The sequence below is a fragment of the Spea bombifrons genome, chromosome 7, assembly GCF_027358695.1.
Source record: "Spea bombifrons isolate aSpeBom1 chromosome 7, aSpeBom1.2.pri, whole genome shotgun sequence".
NCBI classification, from domain to species: domain Eukaryota; kingdom Metazoa; phylum Chordata; class Amphibia; order Anura; family Pelobatidae; genus Spea; species Spea bombifrons.
In genome coordinates, this window is record NC_071093.1 from 7,040,149 (window position 1) to 7,059,018 (window position 18,870).

At 38.0% G+C, this 18,870-nt stretch overlaps 1 protein-coding gene across 12 annotated transcripts in view; it reads right to left on the minus strand.

Moving 5' to 3' along the window:
- Positions 1-474: 474 nt before the first annotated feature.
- The window catches only part of NEB (nebulin), an 87,592-nt gene continuing 69,196 nt past the window's right edge, over positions 475-18,870 (minus strand). For 2 of the 12 annotated variants that reach the window (XM_053470933.1, XM_053470944.1), the window contains 22 exons: positions 18,634-18,738; positions 17,838-17,942; positions 16,717-16,821; positions 15,713-15,823; positions 15,150-15,257; positions 14,924-15,037; positions 14,487-14,591; positions 13,951-14,055; positions 13,267-13,371; positions 12,709-12,801; positions 11,708-11,800; positions 10,280-10,372; positions 6,316-6,408; positions 5,753-5,845; positions 5,162-5,254; positions 4,157-4,264; positions 3,565-3,745; positions 2,845-2,937; positions 1,681-1,830; positions 1,558-1,593; positions 1,318-1,424; positions 475-1,130 (listed from right to left, as the gene is read on the minus strand). In XM_053470933.1, the coding sequence (XP_053326908.1) occupies positions 957-1,130; positions 1,318-1,424; positions 1,558-1,593; positions 1,681-1,830; positions 2,845-2,937; positions 3,565-3,745; positions 4,157-4,264; positions 5,162-5,254; positions 5,753-5,845; positions 6,316-6,408; positions 10,280-10,372; positions 11,708-11,800; positions 12,709-12,801; positions 13,267-13,371; positions 13,951-14,055; positions 14,487-14,591; positions 14,924-15,037; positions 15,150-15,257; positions 15,713-15,823; positions 16,717-16,821; positions 17,838-17,942; positions 18,634-18,738 (2,370 nt within the window). In that variant the 3' untranslated portion in view covers positions 475-956. The remainder of the gene's footprint in view (positions 1,131-1,317; positions 1,425-1,557; positions 1,594-1,680; positions 1,831-2,844; positions 2,938-3,564; positions 3,746-4,156; positions 4,265-5,161; positions 5,255-5,752; positions 5,846-6,315; positions 6,409-10,279; positions 10,373-11,707; positions 11,801-12,708; positions 12,802-13,266; positions 13,372-13,950; positions 14,056-14,486; positions 14,592-14,923; positions 15,038-15,149; positions 15,258-15,712; positions 15,824-16,716; positions 16,822-17,837; positions 17,943-18,633; positions 18,739-18,870) is intronic. The other 10 variants (XM_053470936.1, XM_053470937.1, XM_053470935.1 and 7 more) reach the window with 10 other exon arrangements.

Here is an 18,870-nt window from a genome sequence, read left to right on the forward strand (position 1 = left end):
GTGTCAGACGAATAATCACCCAGTTTATTTTCTGCTTACAGTAATACCCCTGTATATTTTGTTTAAAACTAACTGTAATTTACTAGCAGGGCCCATAATATAAGGACAATGTTATTGTGATATTGGCAGCACAAAAGCCACAAATACTGTATATAAAATAAACCCGTGAGGGTAATAACATGCAGACAACCATAGCTTCCCTTCACAATGCGCGATGTATATCTAGACAATGCAGAATTTCTCTACTGTTTGGGTAACATGAGAAAGAACTTTGGCTTTTAAAGGTGGCAGAACCTCACTATGTACCTGATCTGTGTGCCGTATGCTGTTTGCATGTGCTGCGGATGGGCACCGCCGGTGTTTGTTACGGCTCATGGTGGAGAAGAGAAGATGACCTTATGGGTAAGTCGTTTCTAAAATGAACTTTGTAATGAGATCCAACTTTGAAGCTTTTAAAGAACTTTTTTGCACAGATTCTGCAGAAACTCCAGCTTTATTCACTAATTTACAGGAAATAATGGCTCTTGACCCTAGAAAAACCATCACACGCACGCAGCATTCACCAAGCGAGGAGGGCAAGACGCGTTTCCGTTCTGTGACATCGTACGGTGCTGTGTTTGTAATTCTTTGGATATCGAAGTTGCTAATTCCCGGTATCTGTAGGAAATGATCTGAACATGTAAGCAGCAGCTGCCCCTTGTCTACGTTCTCTATTGCGCGTTACAGCAGATGTGATCATCCAGATAATGAGACCAAGCGTTTTTGGAAAGTGGTATACGTCAGTCCGGCTACAACACATTTTGGTGTCAATTTATATGATGGAGATTGTTTTAATTTTATTTTTTAATTCAGACGTTAAACAGAAAAAAACAAACTGGCCGCTAATGCGGGTCTTTGGTGGTATGAGTGCATTGCCATTTCTGTTACTTCTGTCACTTTGGTTACATGTGGTTTGCCTAAACGGCTTCCACGTAGTTGGCGGGCAGCATGCCGGTTTTTCCGGTTCTCTGGACGGTTCCGTACATCCAGCCTTCGTCGATGGTCTGAACGTTTACTATAGTGTCGCCGTCCCTGAAGGACACCTCGTCGTTGTCTGCTGCTCTGTAGTCGTACATGGCTCTGAAGCTTTTCTGCGGAAACAAAGCAACATCTTACAGTTTTGTGTTTTTATTCTATTAAAGAAATAAATCGGCACCCAGAAAATGTATAGTTTTAATTTTTCAAATCCAAATTGTTTCATTTTTTCTTAAAAAAAAAATAGATTTGAAAGCTCTCAGTTTGGACAACAACAAAAAAGATGAAGTCTCTTATACTTACCCCAGCAGTGGATGGGTGAGATGGGACAGATGATACGTTGGTTTGCTGAGTAAGTACAGATGATGACCTTTGTTGGGGAAGTTCAGTAGTTTTTGCTTGTTTAAAGCCTGCAAAATAAAATCAAAATGTTTCCTAAAATAAAAGCCACGTGCGGCGTTCGATGTATACGCGGTCACTCGCTGCCACAAGGAGTGCAAAGCTTGCTAATTCTACATCTTATTGCTCGGCTACGGGACTTACCCTGGTAGATCAGCACATGAGAACTCTCCTTGTGGCCTATAATGATTATGGGACAATAATAATGAGTATTGCGCATCGTTACGATTTAAACGAAGCTGGCTCAGCGCTGCCCTGTCCTTTTACCTGTTACTGTAGTCGAAGTGAACAGTCCTCCGTTGCTGTAATAGGAATGATGGTGATCAGCCGCTTCGGACACTTCTGATTTCTCATCGCCTGCGCTCAGACTCAGAGCACTGGCGGAGCGGGAGTGCTCACGGCTGCGCCGGGCTTGCACTGCGACGAGAGAACATTTATAGCCGTTAATTCACAGTGATAACTTATTTCTGATGGCCACTGACCACGGTACTCAGCGGTGTTAATGCGTACAGGTATCAGGAAAGGAATAAAGCTAACAAATTTATAATGCAGGTATATCAGGCTGGGGAGACTAAGGATGAGGGTAAAAAACACATCCTAGGAGCAATTTTGCCTCCACTTACTCTTTTTCAGACAGGGGTGTGTTTTTTGAAGTCTTGATAGCAAAAGGGTTAGATGATCAATCGAATAAAGGTCCGGAATATAAAAGGACAGTCTTAAAGCTCATTCTTAGGAATATATTAATTGAATTGGCTAAAATGACTTTAGATGGTGGTCTATTCCACCTTTGCTATGCTTAAGACGAAAGCTCCTTTCTTCCAATCTGAAAGGATGCCCATGGGGTGGCTGGAAGGTACAATTTATGAAGAGATCCCCAAAAATATCTCTATTGACTTTGAGCCTTTGATCATATCCCCACAAAAATGTATTTTCTCCAGAGAAAACAATCCTAGTTTGGACAGCCTTTTCTCATAGCTGAACTTTTCCATCCCTTTAATCCTTTTTGTAACCATTCTCTGAATGTCCTTTTTTTTTTTTTGGTACTGAGCCCAAAACTGCCTTACAGGTTCTAGATGTGGTCTGACCATTGACTTAAAGAGGCAGAACGATGTTCTTATCTCTTAAACCTATTCGCCTTTGAATATCTGCCAGCGTCTTGCTTGCTTTAGCAACACCTGCCTGACATTGTGCACAGAGGTTTCCAAACCAGGGAAGCAGAATCAGATATAACTCCGTGCCACACAGCCTGTGTTAACTATTATAACCCATAAAAATAAATAACTCCTTAACTCTAAACACAAAGGATTCTCTCCTATCAGATAATACGACATAAATAATTTGACATAAATGGGTAAAGCCAGAATAAAAACAGGTGAGGATTCCCTGGCTCGTGTAAAGTATGTTCCAAAATAGCATTATGATTGAACCTACCAGACAGCATGTGCAAGCTTCGTGACTGAATGTTGTCTTCTGCTGGATCGTAGTCGAAAACTGAGCCAGGATTGGTACGCCACACGCGGAGGTCTGCATTTAACAAAATATTGTTATTCTGACCTTCTCGGCCAAATACGTTTTTTGTATTTAAGTGGTGAAGACCGTTCTGTGTTGTAGAAGACGTAACTATATTCCACGTCTGTGTATATCGTCTATATTTTACTCCGATGCACTGTACATACGGTGTTTCCTATAGAATTGCAACTCTTTGGCCGCTAGTTTAATGTTCTAAAGGTTGCTTACGTTTGACACATTCACAGAAGAGGCTCTTCTACTTGTATTAGACCTCAAAGCTGGTACAATCCTTAACCCAGTACTTTATGCTATCCCTTACCCAAGGTTGTCTCATTATTACTTACCTAAGTATTCACCAGATACATACTTTCCCTCATCTTATCAGGAGATCATTACAGAGAATGTGATGGTTGCCAATGTACCCCTCTGTTTTTACCCCTCTACCACTTCTGTCTTGCTTTAAGAATGGTAGGGCTAATTCTTGGGGGCTGACTGGCCACTATCGGGATTGGTATTATCTTAGGTAATGGAAAATTACTGAAGATCGCCCCTAAACCTATTATAGCTAACAGGTCCTATCGAGAGCCTAAAACATACTCAATATCTATACTGAGCGATGGATACCAGATGCTTCTAATATACCCGTGGCGTCTTGATCCTGATCACTTCTTTTTCGTTCCATTTCCACAACCTTCCTCTGAATTCCACGGTAGTTGATGTCACTGAAGTCTATCATGTTCTTCTTGACGCGTTCTGTTATGGGGTCGGAAACCACTGGGGTGAAGCTGCCTTTCTGTTTCTCGAAGTCTTCATGGTATTTCACCTACAAACACACAGATCAAAATTCATCACAGAGCCAGAACCTAGTTTTATGCTGTTTAGGTTTTTGGTCTTTTTTTTTTTTTTTTTTTTTTTACTCTCATCTGTCCTTAACAATGAAGACGCTAAATAGTGTCAGATCTTTGTTTAATCCAATTCCTTCATTTTGCTCAAATACCTCAGCCCCCCCACCATTGATGTAGACATCGCAAACTTAACACGATGTGCAGGAAAAGGTCATCAAGACTTTGGAACATTCTGTCTCACATTCCCACCCCATAAAGATGAAATGTATACCATGTGGTATGGCAGGACTCGCAGGTCTCTTGTTTCTCTTACACTAATCTGGAGGAATGTCATTTTTTTACAAAAACATACTAAAAGCCTAAAAACCCCAGGAAAAGTTAATTATTACCGATGAAATGTGGCGCTGAGTCTCCCGAACACGTCTCATCTCAGGTGTGTCCAGAACGAAGGCCGCCCTACCCTGAATCTGCTTCCGGAAGCTGTCAGAGTACAAGACCTGATGGATCCAGAGAACGTTAGTTAGAATGATGTCATAGATGCAGACTTTACAACCTCTGCACGGTTTAGGGATCGTTAAGTCGTCACAAGTGGTAGTAATGCAAAAACAGCGACAAAGCATACATATCCACATCCAGCCCCTCTGATCGCTCACTGCTGCTTTCTAAGACATTTCATACCCGTGGTATCCAAAAAATAAGCTTTGGTAGCTCGTTCTTACCTGATTTACCTAAAATGTTTACAATAAGGTGATGTTACCATCGTCCTTTCATGATTAAACATCTTTCCTGTGTAAAACCTGACTTTGTACCCAAAACTGAAATATACGGCCAGCTTACAAAATGACGGAATTAAAGCGAATGTATCGCCGACTATTAAACTCGTCAAGAGGCGTTGAATAATCATTTTTTTTTTTTTTTTAATGTAATGCCCTCAATTTAACGTCCTCAATTCTTTAATAATATGAACGATAAAAGGAAAGGTGACGTGAATGTACATTTGTACTTTTAATTACTGTTATATGAATATAATACTGTACCTTGACAGTAACGCCGTACCTTTATAATATAAATGGAATAAAAACATACTATATATATATATATATATATATTGTAAATCTGTATCATTGTTTAGTCTGTAAAGTTCTTTTATCCACAATGAAAAAAGTTAGAAAAGTTTAATTCATGATTAGAATAAATCATTTAAAAGGTAGAAGTCAATATTATTAAAAATATGGGGAATTAATAGGGGGGGGAGTTCCTAGAGGTAGAATGTAATATTTTAGTATGTAGTAAGGGTTTTAACATTTTTTAAAATAAGAAGAAAAAAATCAGTGCACAAATTGTGTTATTAAAGGCAGTAAGATTATTTTTTTTTCTTGGTGGTTGGAAAATACCGAGCTAATATTTTCTTGGTTCCGCTTTACTCGCTCCATTTCTGGAGTGACCGGTGTTGGAGTGGCTTTTCCCATATTTTCTTTGTACGAAACCTACAGTGTGTAAAGAAGCATCCAGACATCACTACAAAAATGTATGATAAAAACCACAGGCGGAGGGTTAAATTTTTTTTAACGTCACCCAACACTGCACAAAGGAAGAGGTGAGATAAACACGGTTACAGAGAGGTCGGGTATTCTGGTTTTAAACATTTTTATCGTTAGTGTCAACCTGAAGGAGGAATGCAAAAAAATCAGTAATATAATATATATTTTTTTATTATTATTTTTTTAATTTTTTTTTTAGAGACCAGTGGCAATTGGTCACACCCTGGTAGCTAACTGGTTAATAGAATATATTTCTATATACGGTAATATCATTGTATTGTAAAATTCTAAATATTAAGAAAACCTATTAAAAAACAACGGATGCAGGTTAAAAAGTTAAAAGGCTTTTGTTTTATGGAAGGGATTGAAACAGGAAAGTTTTTTTTATATGACAGTGGGAAGGGTGACACAATTATTTGGAGGTAACATGTTTGTTGAAGGTACCATGCTAATGTTCTCTTGGTTGCGTTTGACCCTCTCCATCTCTGGAGTGACAGGTGTCGGGGTTCCTTTCCCCAAGTTTTCTTTGTATAAAACCTACAGGTTACAAAGTGATCATTATGCATGGGAAAGTAAGAACGTTTTATTAATGATCTGCTGATGAAGGGATTATTATCTTGCACATATTAGTAGTTTAAAAAAAAAAGTGATTTTTTTTTTTATTCTAAGATATGAAAAAACACAACACGGGTGAAACTCAGGAGTAGGTGCGTCGGCATGAGTAGCAGCGATATTAAGAATGTCCATAATTGTGTTCTAGCAAGAGAAAGGAGAAGAAAGGATGGACGGAACTCTTAGTGTCTTCGGGGGGAGGGAGAATAATGGTGGAAAATGCAAAAATAATCGATGGGAAATGGTCGCGTGTGACCGAAACCGGCATGGAAAAAATGGATTGAAGCAAAAGCAGTGTTAGCCGTGATGAAGGAGCGTTGTTTAATGTAATGTACTGTTATTAATGGTAAAATGAGATTCAATCAGAAAGTAAATTTTCTAGAAATATAAAATACCGAGCTAATGTTTTCTTGGTTGCGTTTAACTCTTTCCATCTCTGGAGTGACTGGGGTGGGAGTCCCCACTCCAGAATCCTCTTTGTATAACACCTGAGGATCCAAAGTAATACAGAGATCTCTTAATTCTTGATATCAGTTTTGAGTGATCAGAACATAAGGCTGGGTGCGTTTGATGTCATTCTCGATGTGTCTACAGTGTGGAAGTCTTTTGGGTATTATCTGCATATGTAGTGTGTCTCTAGAGGTAACTACCCGGAGCTCTCCTTCGCCTGGGGGAGGGGCTTCATGTACAGATGGGTGGAGAGTGGGAGGGAAGTGGGTGGAGAGTAGGAGTGATGGAGCACTGCATCCCTTCCCAAAAAAAGAAGAAATTGACCCGGAGAACAGGGGAAGCCGAGCCTCACCCGGAGACTCTGGGTCAAACCCACAGAGCTCCTAGGTATGGAGATAAAACTACAGCTGGTCAGAAAAGTGCAAATGATGTTCCTTACGGACGTCACAGCAGAAAGCTACCAGAATGCAAGGATTCCTGATAACGCCGCCGGAACCTGCCAGCTTCCCATCCCCTGATATTCGAAATGACTCTAAAAAGATACGTCCAAGAGAAGTTTTTTCCCTCTTTTTCTGGCAAATTGCATTTAACATTATTTAGATCACTAAAAAGCTGTTTAAAAAACTAACTGTAAAACTATAGGTTAGAAGTCCTTTTTGTTGATCATAAAAACTGAGATAATGTTATTTTGGTTGTGTTTGGCTCTCTCCAGCTCTTGGGACGCATGGACTGTTGTAGCAGTCCTCACATTTTTGTACAATACCTGACGGCACCAGAAAGTTCCCCAAAGCATCTTGAAAAACAATCTGTTATGAGAACTAACAAAATAAATGTGCCAAAAGGCAGAATTTGGGTGCATCTTGTAAGTATTTGAGAAATCTGAATTCATTAAACATAGCAGAACAGCGTAAGACATCACATTGTTTATTTTCTAAGCATCTGGTTTTTAACCCCTTCAGGACCGGGATTTTTAAGCTAGGGTGTCGCTAAAGGACCGGAGCCGTTTTTGTGTTTTTGCCATGTCTTTCTTCAACTGTAATTTCTCTCTTATCAATTGGTGCACCCACACAAATCATATATTGTTTTTTTCAGCACAAGTAGGGCTTTCATTTGAAACCATATTAAGCTGGGTAGTACATTGTTTTATTTGAAATAAACTGGAAAAAGTGGGGAAAAAATGAAAAAAATGCATTTTTTTACAGTTTTGTATACATACAAATTGTACACACATTGAACCAATGGGAAAAAATTATCCCAAATATATTCATTAAGTTGTCCTGATTTGGAAACCACCCAACATGGCCAGGATTTTTATCTATTTTGACCAGTATAGGGGAAAATATTGCAAGGCATGTATTACGTTTTTGAAATGTAATTTTTTTCAAATTTGGCATGGTAGTCTAATAACTGCAATAGTTGTCACAGATACTGATTATCCCCCCAAAATTATATATTTATGAACAGTAGATAAATCAAGGTGTACAACTAGGGTCATTTTGACACTTTTCAAACAGGGATTTTATCGCCAATTGCTGCCAAATTTTGAGGTATTTTTATATTTTTTTATTTTTTTTTGCATATGTTGCAATGTTGCTTTAGATTTTATATTATATTTTGTATAGAATATGTGCAACTGCAGAACAAAACACCAAATTGTGTTCACCAACATCCCCCGGTTCCAACAAGGCCTCACATGCATGGTTCATGCAATTTTTGAGGAAGCTATGAGGGCAAAACTGGAACATGCGCATTTTCGTTTTCACATTTGGAATTTTCAGAAATTGGTTTCCTGGGCCCATATCCCATTTGGGAGATTTTGGAAGCCCCCCAATGTAAATTACCCCATAAAAGTATACATTTATGAACAGTAGACAAGTCAAGGTGTTCAACTAGGGTAGTTTTGACAGTTTTCAGTTAGCCATTTCTTCACTGATGTCTGCCAAACTTCACAGGGAAATTATTTTATTGCGTTTTTAAGGCATACATTTCAACGTTGCACTGAATTTCTTGCACACCATAAGTGCAACAGTGGAAGAAAGCACCACATTTTGTTCACCAACATCCCATGATTCCAACAAGGCCTCACATGCATGGTTCATGCATTATTTGAGGAAGCTATGAGGACAAAACTGGAACATGTGCATTTACATTTTTTTAAATATTTTTTATCAGATTACTTGTAAGTGACAGGTTTAGGCCGCTGACATCAATCAGGGAGACCGATCAATAATCAGCGACTTAAAATGTCACCGACAAGTGATCAGGTAATAATTATGATTTTTTCATTTATTAATAATTTGTTTTTTCATAATTACCCTAGATGTCCCCTCTCTCTTTGTAGAGCAGGGTCATCCGTGGGCTGCCATAATGATCCGATCACTCCTATTGGCCAGGAGCGATCTGATCAGCCCAGCATTTGACCTGGAAGCACCCTGGACTTTCAGGTCAGTGCTGTTATTTATTTTATTATTATTATTATTATTTTATTAATTTTTTTAAATTAATTTATTTTTTAAAAAAATTTTATTATTATTTTTTACATTTTTTTTTTAACTCTTTCAATGCTGATGCTCCATTGAAGCACAGCATTGACTGGTATTTAGTCCCCACAAGCTTGTGGGGACTAATATTAACCCTTGCAATGCTGCGATGGGGGTCATACACAATCACAGCATTGAAGGGGTTAATTGAGGAAGAGGAGGGTAGGGGTTAACTGAGGAAGGGTGAGGGTGGGGGAGCTGGTCTCCACACTCATGTGGAGACCAAAGAACCCTGTCTCCCTGTCCCTGAAGCTGCCTCTGGCAGCTGGGACACAATCTCCAACAGACTGGAGATTGTAGGGGAGGAGTCTCTCTGATCAGTCCTACAGGACTGATCAGAGGACTTCTGGGGGCTCGTTTTTGCTGTTGCTGGTCTGCCTGGGTTTCCAGGCAGACCACCAGCAGCAGAGCCCCCTACAAAACGGGAATTAACCCCTTCAATGCCGCGATCGCGGCATTCAATGCCGCGATCGCGGCATTGAAGGGGTTAACGCTGCACTGACGCTCTCATGGAGCGATCAGGCAGCAGGGGGGTGTTGGGTCAGGTCCCCACACTTGTGTGGGGACCCATTCAACAGCCCCCCCCCTTCCCTGAAGCTGCCTGTGGCAGCTGAAACCGCGATTGCAGATCTTTCTGCAATCGCTGTTTCTGCCTACAAAATCACTCCGTGGGAGTGATCGTAGGCATGGGGGCGGGCTTAGACAGGCTGTGCTGTCTGCCCAGGAGTCCTGGGCAGACAGTAGCAGCAGCGCCTCCACGATCACCGCGATCGTGGTGATGTGGGGGCGTTTTTTGGAGGAGACGTACCTGGTACGTCCCGGTCTACCGGTGACCAGTAACCAGGAAGTACCAGGTACGTCCCGGTGCTGAAGGGGTTAAGAAGTTTAGTAAAGTATTATCACAATTTTATTTGTAAGGTACAGCTATGTTAATTTAATTATTATTACTATTATTAATATTATCTTATTGTTAATTGTATTATTGTTCTCTAGCTTAATTTTATGAGTTTTGTTTACTTTACAAAATGTTAACGGTTAAAGCATGGGTTCTCAAGGTTGGCCCTCAGAACATTCAGTGACTCTGTCATCTTGGTGGCTCGTCCAATGCTCTGGTAAGAATGCAGACGGAATCGGCACAGAGACAACCAGAGATCAGGAAAGTTCAAAATTCCGAGCGTGAACTCCCATGATTGGCTTCTGTTTGTAAGCAGCTGGAGAAGAACCATGGATCTATCCACCCAAAGGGCCAATCCTGAGAACGTATTGGTTAAGGTTATCTCTACCATCTACAGACTGATTATTGTTATAATGTTTCAGAAGCCATTGTTGTTAGCTGCTCTTAAACACTCTGTGGCAGATATGGAAATACCATGCTAATGTTCTCTTGGTTGCGTTTGACCCTCTCCATCTCTGGAGTCACAGATGTGGGGGTTCCTTGCCCCAAGTTTTCTTTGTACATAACCTAAAGACACAAAAGTATGGGGAAAATAGCACCAGTGACCACGTCTAGCAATCAATACTCCAACACACAGAACTTTTTATCCTGGAAGACATCCTGTTACAGAATTTAATTAAAAAAGATTAAGAAATTAAGATTAAGAAAATCTTTCTGTACCATTGACATTTTCTTTATTTTTAACTATTATAGAAAAATACTTTTTATATAAAATTCTTATTTTCTTATAAAATTATATATATAATTAGATTTTTATATTAATTTTATAGAAATTACACAGCACAATTGGATTAATTGGGGGGGGGGGTGTTAGAAATATTTTAACTGCAAAGATTTATCACCATTATGTACCATATGTTAAGGATTAAGAAGCTATCCTCCCATCTCACCAACATATGCCAGATCAGCCGAAATCTGCCGATAATTAGGAGAACCTCAATACGTAAGCAGCGGCAACAATATTTCAGGACCACTAAAAAAGTGACCGGTGCGTTTCTAATATGTCATATGGATTACATACTCTTCCTTAATCTATATATTTCAGGTCCAACGATTTCTTTTGTGGACTAATTCCAAATGCAAAATGTACTTCTTCTAGGAAAGGTTCATGTATCGTTCATTCACGCGCCCATTAATCTTCTCTTTCATTCGCACACAGACAATATAATATCGGGATAATGAATGCACCGTGCCAGTTGTTAGAAACGCATATAGGAAATAAGAAACAAGCATGATAGAAGAATGCAAATATGGTAAAACTATGTAGTTGACCCTGTTAGTTCTGTAATTCTAACATACTTTATTCCATGTATTGGTTCAGCTGAACCATTTTACAGGCTTAATGGTATTAGATTTGCTCCAAAGTAGCCTGGAAATTACTGAAAGCACCGTATACAGGGATTAAAAAGATAAGAAATCTGATGTGACATCTCATGTCCCAACAGAAATACAAATTGCCCCATTAGAAATGGGTTTAGACCTAAATCTACGCTCCACGGCAGTGTTTTTTTTAACTGGAGGGCCACAAACAGGCCAGGAATGTGGTGTGTTCTCGCTGAAAAACAAGTAATTTAACACATTTAACCATTTTTTTAGATGCCTGTGCTAAAGCAGGGATGACCATCGTGGCTGGTCTGCGGCCCTCCATGACTGAAGTTGGAAACCATTGGTCTACAACCTAAATCGCCGAGACGTAAACCATAACCGCACAAAGCATCGATCCCCCCCCGGCACCCAAGCTTGGTAAGAGGTACATTGATGTTAGACAGAAGAGGTCTGTTTAGTAAAGGGAAGAAGGAACACTTATGAACACAGATAATGAAAGAAAATATCAGCCACTACCGAGCTGATGTTCTTCTGAGTCTCCTTTACTCGTTTCACTTCAGGAAGGTCAGAAATCGGAGTTCCTTTTCCAATAATTTCCTTGTACTTAATCTACAAGATCACAAACAACGGGAAAACAGAAAACGATGCACATTAAGCACATTAGACATTCCCATACATGACTGCATGTATGATAATATGGACACCGATTATACGAAAATACCGCGAATTGTTCCCGGGGTACCAAAAACAATTCACAAATCAAACAGAATCCCAACCAATGAGTGTCGTGCCATTAAATGGAATGCGGTTACAGAATGGGGGGGGGGCAATGGATGTAGTCATTTTATCCCAAGAGAGAGTGTTGAGGTTGATACCTTTTATGGGACAAACATAGAAAAATCTGCAATGTTACATATACTTTTTGGGACATCAGAGGTCTCAGTGCGGTGAAGAAGAGACCTCAAAGATCTCGAAGATTATGTCGCTTTAAAAGGTATCTGCTTCAACTAAAGCCTCTAGTTATATAATGGGAAGCAAACTAACATTAAATGGTAAATATACCTATATTTCATGTAAACCAATATAATCTTCCTACCAGCTGATTCTTATAAATCTAAAAATCTGCTTTCATTATTAAAAATATATAGATTTTGTAAACTGTATGTTAATGTGTTATTTGTATTTATTTAGCTGAATAGTTAATAGCCTTTTTTGACTCACAATCATAGGTCCTTTTTTCTGTGGGCATTTAGTTATCAATATATCCATCAAAACAGTTAGAATGACGTTATAATATTAGCGTGTAAAAAAAAAAACTAACTGTTGCCATTAAAAAAAATTTAGCATAAAAGCATTATATCCGTTTGGGTAAAAGATTAATACTTTGATTTTTGTTTTGATTCAAGTTAAAAATGTATAGTTAATATATATATTTTTTCAGTTTTTTTTTTTGGCAAGCCGTGGTTCGGTTAGTTTAAGGGGGGTTATTAGAGAAGCTAAAGCTTATTTTCTTGTACCGTGCTAATGGCATCTTGAGTTCTCTTAATTCTTTCCATTTCAGGAGTGTGCCCAATGGGTGTTCCTGTTCCAACTTCTTCCTTGTACAAAATCTTAACATTTGAAATCAAGGTGAAAAGTTAATGAATGAGGAACGATGTTTCTTGTGTAGAACTTAGAACAGGGATGGTGTGCGCCGCGCGGCTTTGGTCCTGGAATCCAACAGGTCAAAGCCCCCGACCATTAAAAGCACAACAACAATGGCGGAACCACGAGACAACGTTACCAGCTTCCCCCCCCCCCCATGCAGTGGTCTACACACTGACGACGCACAAACAGGAGGACTCACAATTTTGATCAGACATTACAAAAAAAGTGTAACAGGATTCTGCGAGGCCGAAACTTTCCATCCCCGGAAGAGTAAACGGGGCTCCTTGCATTAGCGTAAGAAGAAGCAGCTTTTGGAATAAGTGGCTGTTAAGGTTAGCTCGCTTGATGTATAACTAAAGTTAGAATATTTCAGTTATGGGATTATTTAGGTTAAAATAAATAAATAAATAATGATTTAAATGATGTACCGAGCTGAAATTCTTTTGATTTTCCTTAACACGCAGTATTTCTGGCGTGTCTTTTACCACTGTAACTTTTCCTTTACTGTTTTTATGGTCGCCCTGGTATTGGAGCTACAAGAGAAAATTAGAAAATGGTATTAAGATCCATGGAAGAAAACATTTTTTTTTTTTTTTTTTAGTGTGCACCTTGAATAATGGAAAAATACATGATTAGCGATCTCCAGGTCACTATTATTATTATTATTATTATTATTTTTTGTTATTTTTTTTGTAGAATGAACAGGATCAAAATCGAAGAAACACTGATGTATACAGACTTTTACAACATACATTTACTAAAGTATTCCCACGGGAGGAAAATACTTTGTATATATATAATAAGTGACAACGGCACAATTACATGGGAACAATTCAATGGAACAGAATTCCACATATGCCTTAAAGCATATGCTGACAAAGAGAATGTTCTAATAAAATCATATTACATCTGAAAATGGATGATGATTCTTATCTTACCTCTAAAGACAATAGTAGGTTCTATTATCATGTTGGATTTTTTTTTTTTTTAATAATAATAAATACGGTTCTGTCAAATTTACGAAAACCAACGGATAATTTCTGAATTTACATGTTTTTTTTGTAGCATTTCACATTGAAAAAAAAATGAAGGAAATCATATTTTTGACTTACGGTACTAAAGTTCTTCTGGTTCTCGCGGACCCTGTGCATCTCGGGGGTGTCATATACTGGTACGTAGTAAGACATTGTCCTTTCTGCTTCCTCTTTGTATTTTTTCTGTTGTGATAAACACACATTAAGAATAATTCTTCATTAATTTAAGAATAACGCATATGATGTAATAATAATATTTGATTGTATTCATTCCCTTTTGTATCCTTTTGTAGGATTTGTTAATAGACATCCTATTGCCTTTGTGCAGATGTTTAGAACAAAATCTGAGGATAAAAGCGTAAGGATGGCGAGAATTTTAGCTTCGTGTTTTGTAGTTAAAAGAGCGATGTGCTAGTTACAGTTCTAGATACATTTGGGGTTAGTGTTAAAGCAAATGGAACCTTCAGTCTTGAGATTGGAACACAAGGCAGGGATTAGGATTTTCTTGAAACACTTTGCTGTGTTTACATAGCGTCGATATTTGGTTTTATGAAATATTTCGACATTCGTTTTAAACAACATCCCGAGAAGATTTGTTTTTAGTGCGTTCGTACCTGGCTGGAAAGGTTCCTGACTTGTTGGGCATGGATGATTTCCGGAGTATCCACAACAGTTGTGTAGTTGGACTTCTCCATTTCTGCAGACTGCTTATATTTCACCTGTACAAAAATGTAAAAAATAAATGCAGATTTATGCTTAACGATGGAATACACAGGCAAACAAAGTGGGTCTTTGACTCGTCTTTTGTTATATCTAAGATAATGGAAACTGAAAGGCGCTGTTCTCTTTGGCGTTTAGGAGGAGAATAGGAGAAGGGTGTCTCCCTGGAGAGTAGAGATGGGACATGAGACATGTTCTCCATGATCTTCTTCATTAGACACTAGGGTCTGAGGGGAAAATGATGCCTAGATATTTGGGGACTTGTTGATAGCAACCACTCTTGACTGTTGTGTATGTAGCTGGATGTGCCCGATTTTTTGATCCTGCGTACCTGACTTGCTATATCTGTAGCATTCTTTGCTCTCATGAAGTCAGGCGTCTCTGATGCCATGGTAGTCAGACCTCTTCCTTTAATTTCCATTTCCAGAGTTTTCTTATACTCTTTCTGTCAAATGAAACAAGTTGCACTGAGATATAGGGTTGACTCCCTTTCCAATACCAACAATGAGTTAATTGGTGGCCAGGACCCCAAAGGACCCCTGAGAAAGTGACCTTACCTCATTTAAGATCTGAGTTGCATTCTTGGCTCTTAAAAGTTCGGGAGTCTCCTCCACAACCGTGAGGCCTCTACCTTTAGTATCATCCAGATCCTTCCTGTATTCTTTCTAAATTGAGGAAATATCCATAGGTTTAGAGACAAAATAATATAACACATTAACCCCTTAAGGACAATGGGCGGTCCCTAAACCCATTGAAAACAATGCATTTTGAGCCCATACATGTACGGGCTTTGTCATTAAGGGGTTAAATTTTGAGTGTTTTTAGGAAGAAAACAACTAAATGCAAGAAACACACAGACGGGATTACAACATGGACATAACAGTCTAACAAATAAAGAAAAGACACTAAGAAAGGACAAAGATTATATAAATGTGTTAATTTATATAATTGCCACATTTACCATAAACAAGACAACTGGACAATGAGACGACTTAATAGTAAATCCAAGACTGACGTTAAAGGCTAAAGCCGTGTGTGTTAGTGGAGTTACTCCAATAATGAAATAATACAATAATAATGAAATAATGAAATAATAATGAAATAATAGAGGTGATGCTACCTCGCTGGCTATTTTTGTAGCATATCTGACATGTAACATTGACGGCGTGACTTCCAAACCAGAAAGATTTCTGCCCTTAATACACTCTTCGAAGTCCTTTTTATATTCTTTCTATTGGAGGCAGGAAGAAAAAATGGCGCATATAGTATTAAGTCAGCACTATTTAGTGTCAAAGAACACAATACGACACCGTTAACACAAAGATTCGTGTGTATTCGTCTACATCGAGGTTATTGTTTTTAAGCTTGTCTAAATGAATTGTGGGAAATGTAGAGACACATAAAAAAAAAGTACATTTATTTTCTTATACAAGCATATTTCAGTTTGTATAATATATATTTTTTTACAATATCAACTTCAAGGTTTTAAGTTTGAAGGAGAAAACGACAGGTCATTTATAAATACTAGGACAAAAAATTAACCAAATGATGACATTAACGCCCAAAACGTAAATGTAACATTTTGATGTCATCAGGCACATAGAAAAAAGTACTAAATCCAGTAACAAAACATTACATATACTTTAACAAATGGGTTACAATGAACATAAAGTTGATGATCAAACGAAACAGAAAGGTCCAGCTCATATTCCAGATGGGAATGGTTGAGATCTTTAGAATGTTGTTCAGTTCTGGATATTTGTTCATTTTTTTTTTATTTTGAAATATCAGATAAATAATTCTATCACTTAATGAAGTAGCCAAAAACGCCCAGATTTTAAATTTCTCTCGACAGAGCTGTTGATTTACTAAGTTAGAACATCACTCGGGTTTCGGAGGAAAGACGAGTTCATGTTGAGCCAACGCATTTTGCCAAAGCTTCGTAAACATTGTAAATAAGCTGTTTATCTACAGCCGTAGTCATTCAAAATGATGTAATATCGTTGGTTAACTGAAGGGGGACATTCTTAATTAGATTTATTAATGATGTAATATCGTTGGTTTACTAGAGGAAACCTTTTTTTATTAATCTTATGTATTGCAGATCACCGGATTGGAACTCACCTCGCTTTGCATGTGCTGAGACTCCTTAGCCGTTACATATGTTGGCGTTTCAAAGTCCAGCATTGCTTTACCTCTTTCCTTTTCATATTTTTCTTTATATTTCACCTGTTTGGTTTTTGGGGGAAACATTTAAAAGTTAAATGAGAACATTGCAAGAATTTTACTGGGTTAAAGTCAGATTTATTTACCAGGATTCTGTTTCCAACCATACAATGATTTTACTTATGAGAGCTCGTTGGATCTAGTCCAGCACTAGGCGAAAAAAGCAGCCGACACGACAATATACTTACCAGTGATTAACCCCCATGACTGCATAGAAAAGCCAAAGAGAAACACAGAAAGGATCTAGCCAGGGGGTAAATGCTGCATAAAGCCCTTGTTATACTAGACACCATGGTGGCTATATATATATATATATATATATATATATATATATAATTGGAAGTAAAAACACAAATTGCCCCCAGTGCCTGTTTTTCCCCATTACCCCAAGAAATGTAAAGATTACATTTGTGCGCTTAAAAAAAGAAGCTGTTTTTAATAGAAAACCACAGTAAATAAAACTTCCCTGTAAAGCATTGATTAATACGCACACATAACACATACTGCCGACATAACTCATTTTCTTCTCATATATGGTATATTTATAATTTTATTGTGAAAAATCATGGACTTCAGTGAATGAATTCTTACATTTGAGGAGCCAAAATTAGACGTCCGCAGCGTACCCCCCCCCTTAGCTTCCCCTAGTGAACGTCTAGGAGACATACTTAAGTATGCTTAATGTATTTGTTCTGCCATTCTCACACTATATCTCCCATTCACAAGAGCTGTACTTAACTACGCTTCCTTCAGCGACTAAAGAATACCTGCACCCATTCACATGCACTATTTTACATGAAAACAGGTTTAAAGGTCTCTTTCCTTACGTCAACACGTAAAGGGTTAAACATGTTATATCGCCCTCCGCATAACACCAAAAAACCCTAATAACGATATAGATGATAATAACATTTCCACGTGAATTCCACGTAACATTGAGAGGGTCAGAGTTAGACCTCGGCGGCGTGGATTATCTGCCAGCAGTCACACAGCGGGATGGAAGCTGAAGGCGAACTTACTTGGCTCTGAAGTTCTGTAGCCTCCTTTACATGAACTTGTTCAAGGTTATCAGGCACCACATGGTAGTGACCTTTATTCTTCTCGTACTCCTTCTTGTACCGGTACTGAAGGGAAGTGTCAAAACTGCCTCAAACATAGCCTAACAAATCATTTCTCTACTTCCGGCTACCAAATTTGGTTAGATTACGCTTATTAAAAAAAAAAAAAGTACCAATATACTCTACTTTTAAAAATATTTTTTTTTAGCAACTGATACTTTGCTTTTATCGTCTACATATTTCATTTTTTTTTTTGGAAAAGTTACTTTGAAAAAACATGACTTAGGTAAAAAAAAGTTACTTTAAAAAAGCACGACTTAAGTTAAAAAAAAGGTTATTTTAAAAAAGCATTTTAAGGCTGAGACTTCTTTGAAAAAGAATGAAATAAGTCATTTTACATATACATATTTATATCATAATTATTATTATGTTATTTAAAAACTGGTTAGTTAATTATATAAATTAAGAAAAAAAATAGAATGTTATGGTTTTTTTTAGGTTTTAATAGCTACAAATCTATTTTTAGTTATTATTGGTTTTAATCTAATCAGAAAGCTATATTAGGAGTAGTAAGTATGCTACGGAGTCATATAAGCGGGTAAATTAATAAAGGGTGACTACCAGTTGATGCCCAAATTGGAGTGAAAGGAGGAAGCTGTTACAGAGGAGTTAGCGATGGATCATTAAGGAGCTAGGAAGGAAGCGGCGCGGTAATTATTAACGCCATACGTTATTACACATAGATTGTGAATCTTACATCGCTGGCTAGCTTGCTGGTGCCGGTGATGTGCTGCATGTTCAGGGACTCGGCCATATCCGTCACGGGGTTGTGCATCTTCTTCAGATCCGCTTTATATTTAACCTGTAATCAAAGACAAAGGGTCCGACACATGATATAACCCTATATAAAGGGAACATATGGGAAATATATATTATTACTTGTATATCTACATCATGGATATGTTGGGTGAGTAGTCACTGTAAAAACAGTAAA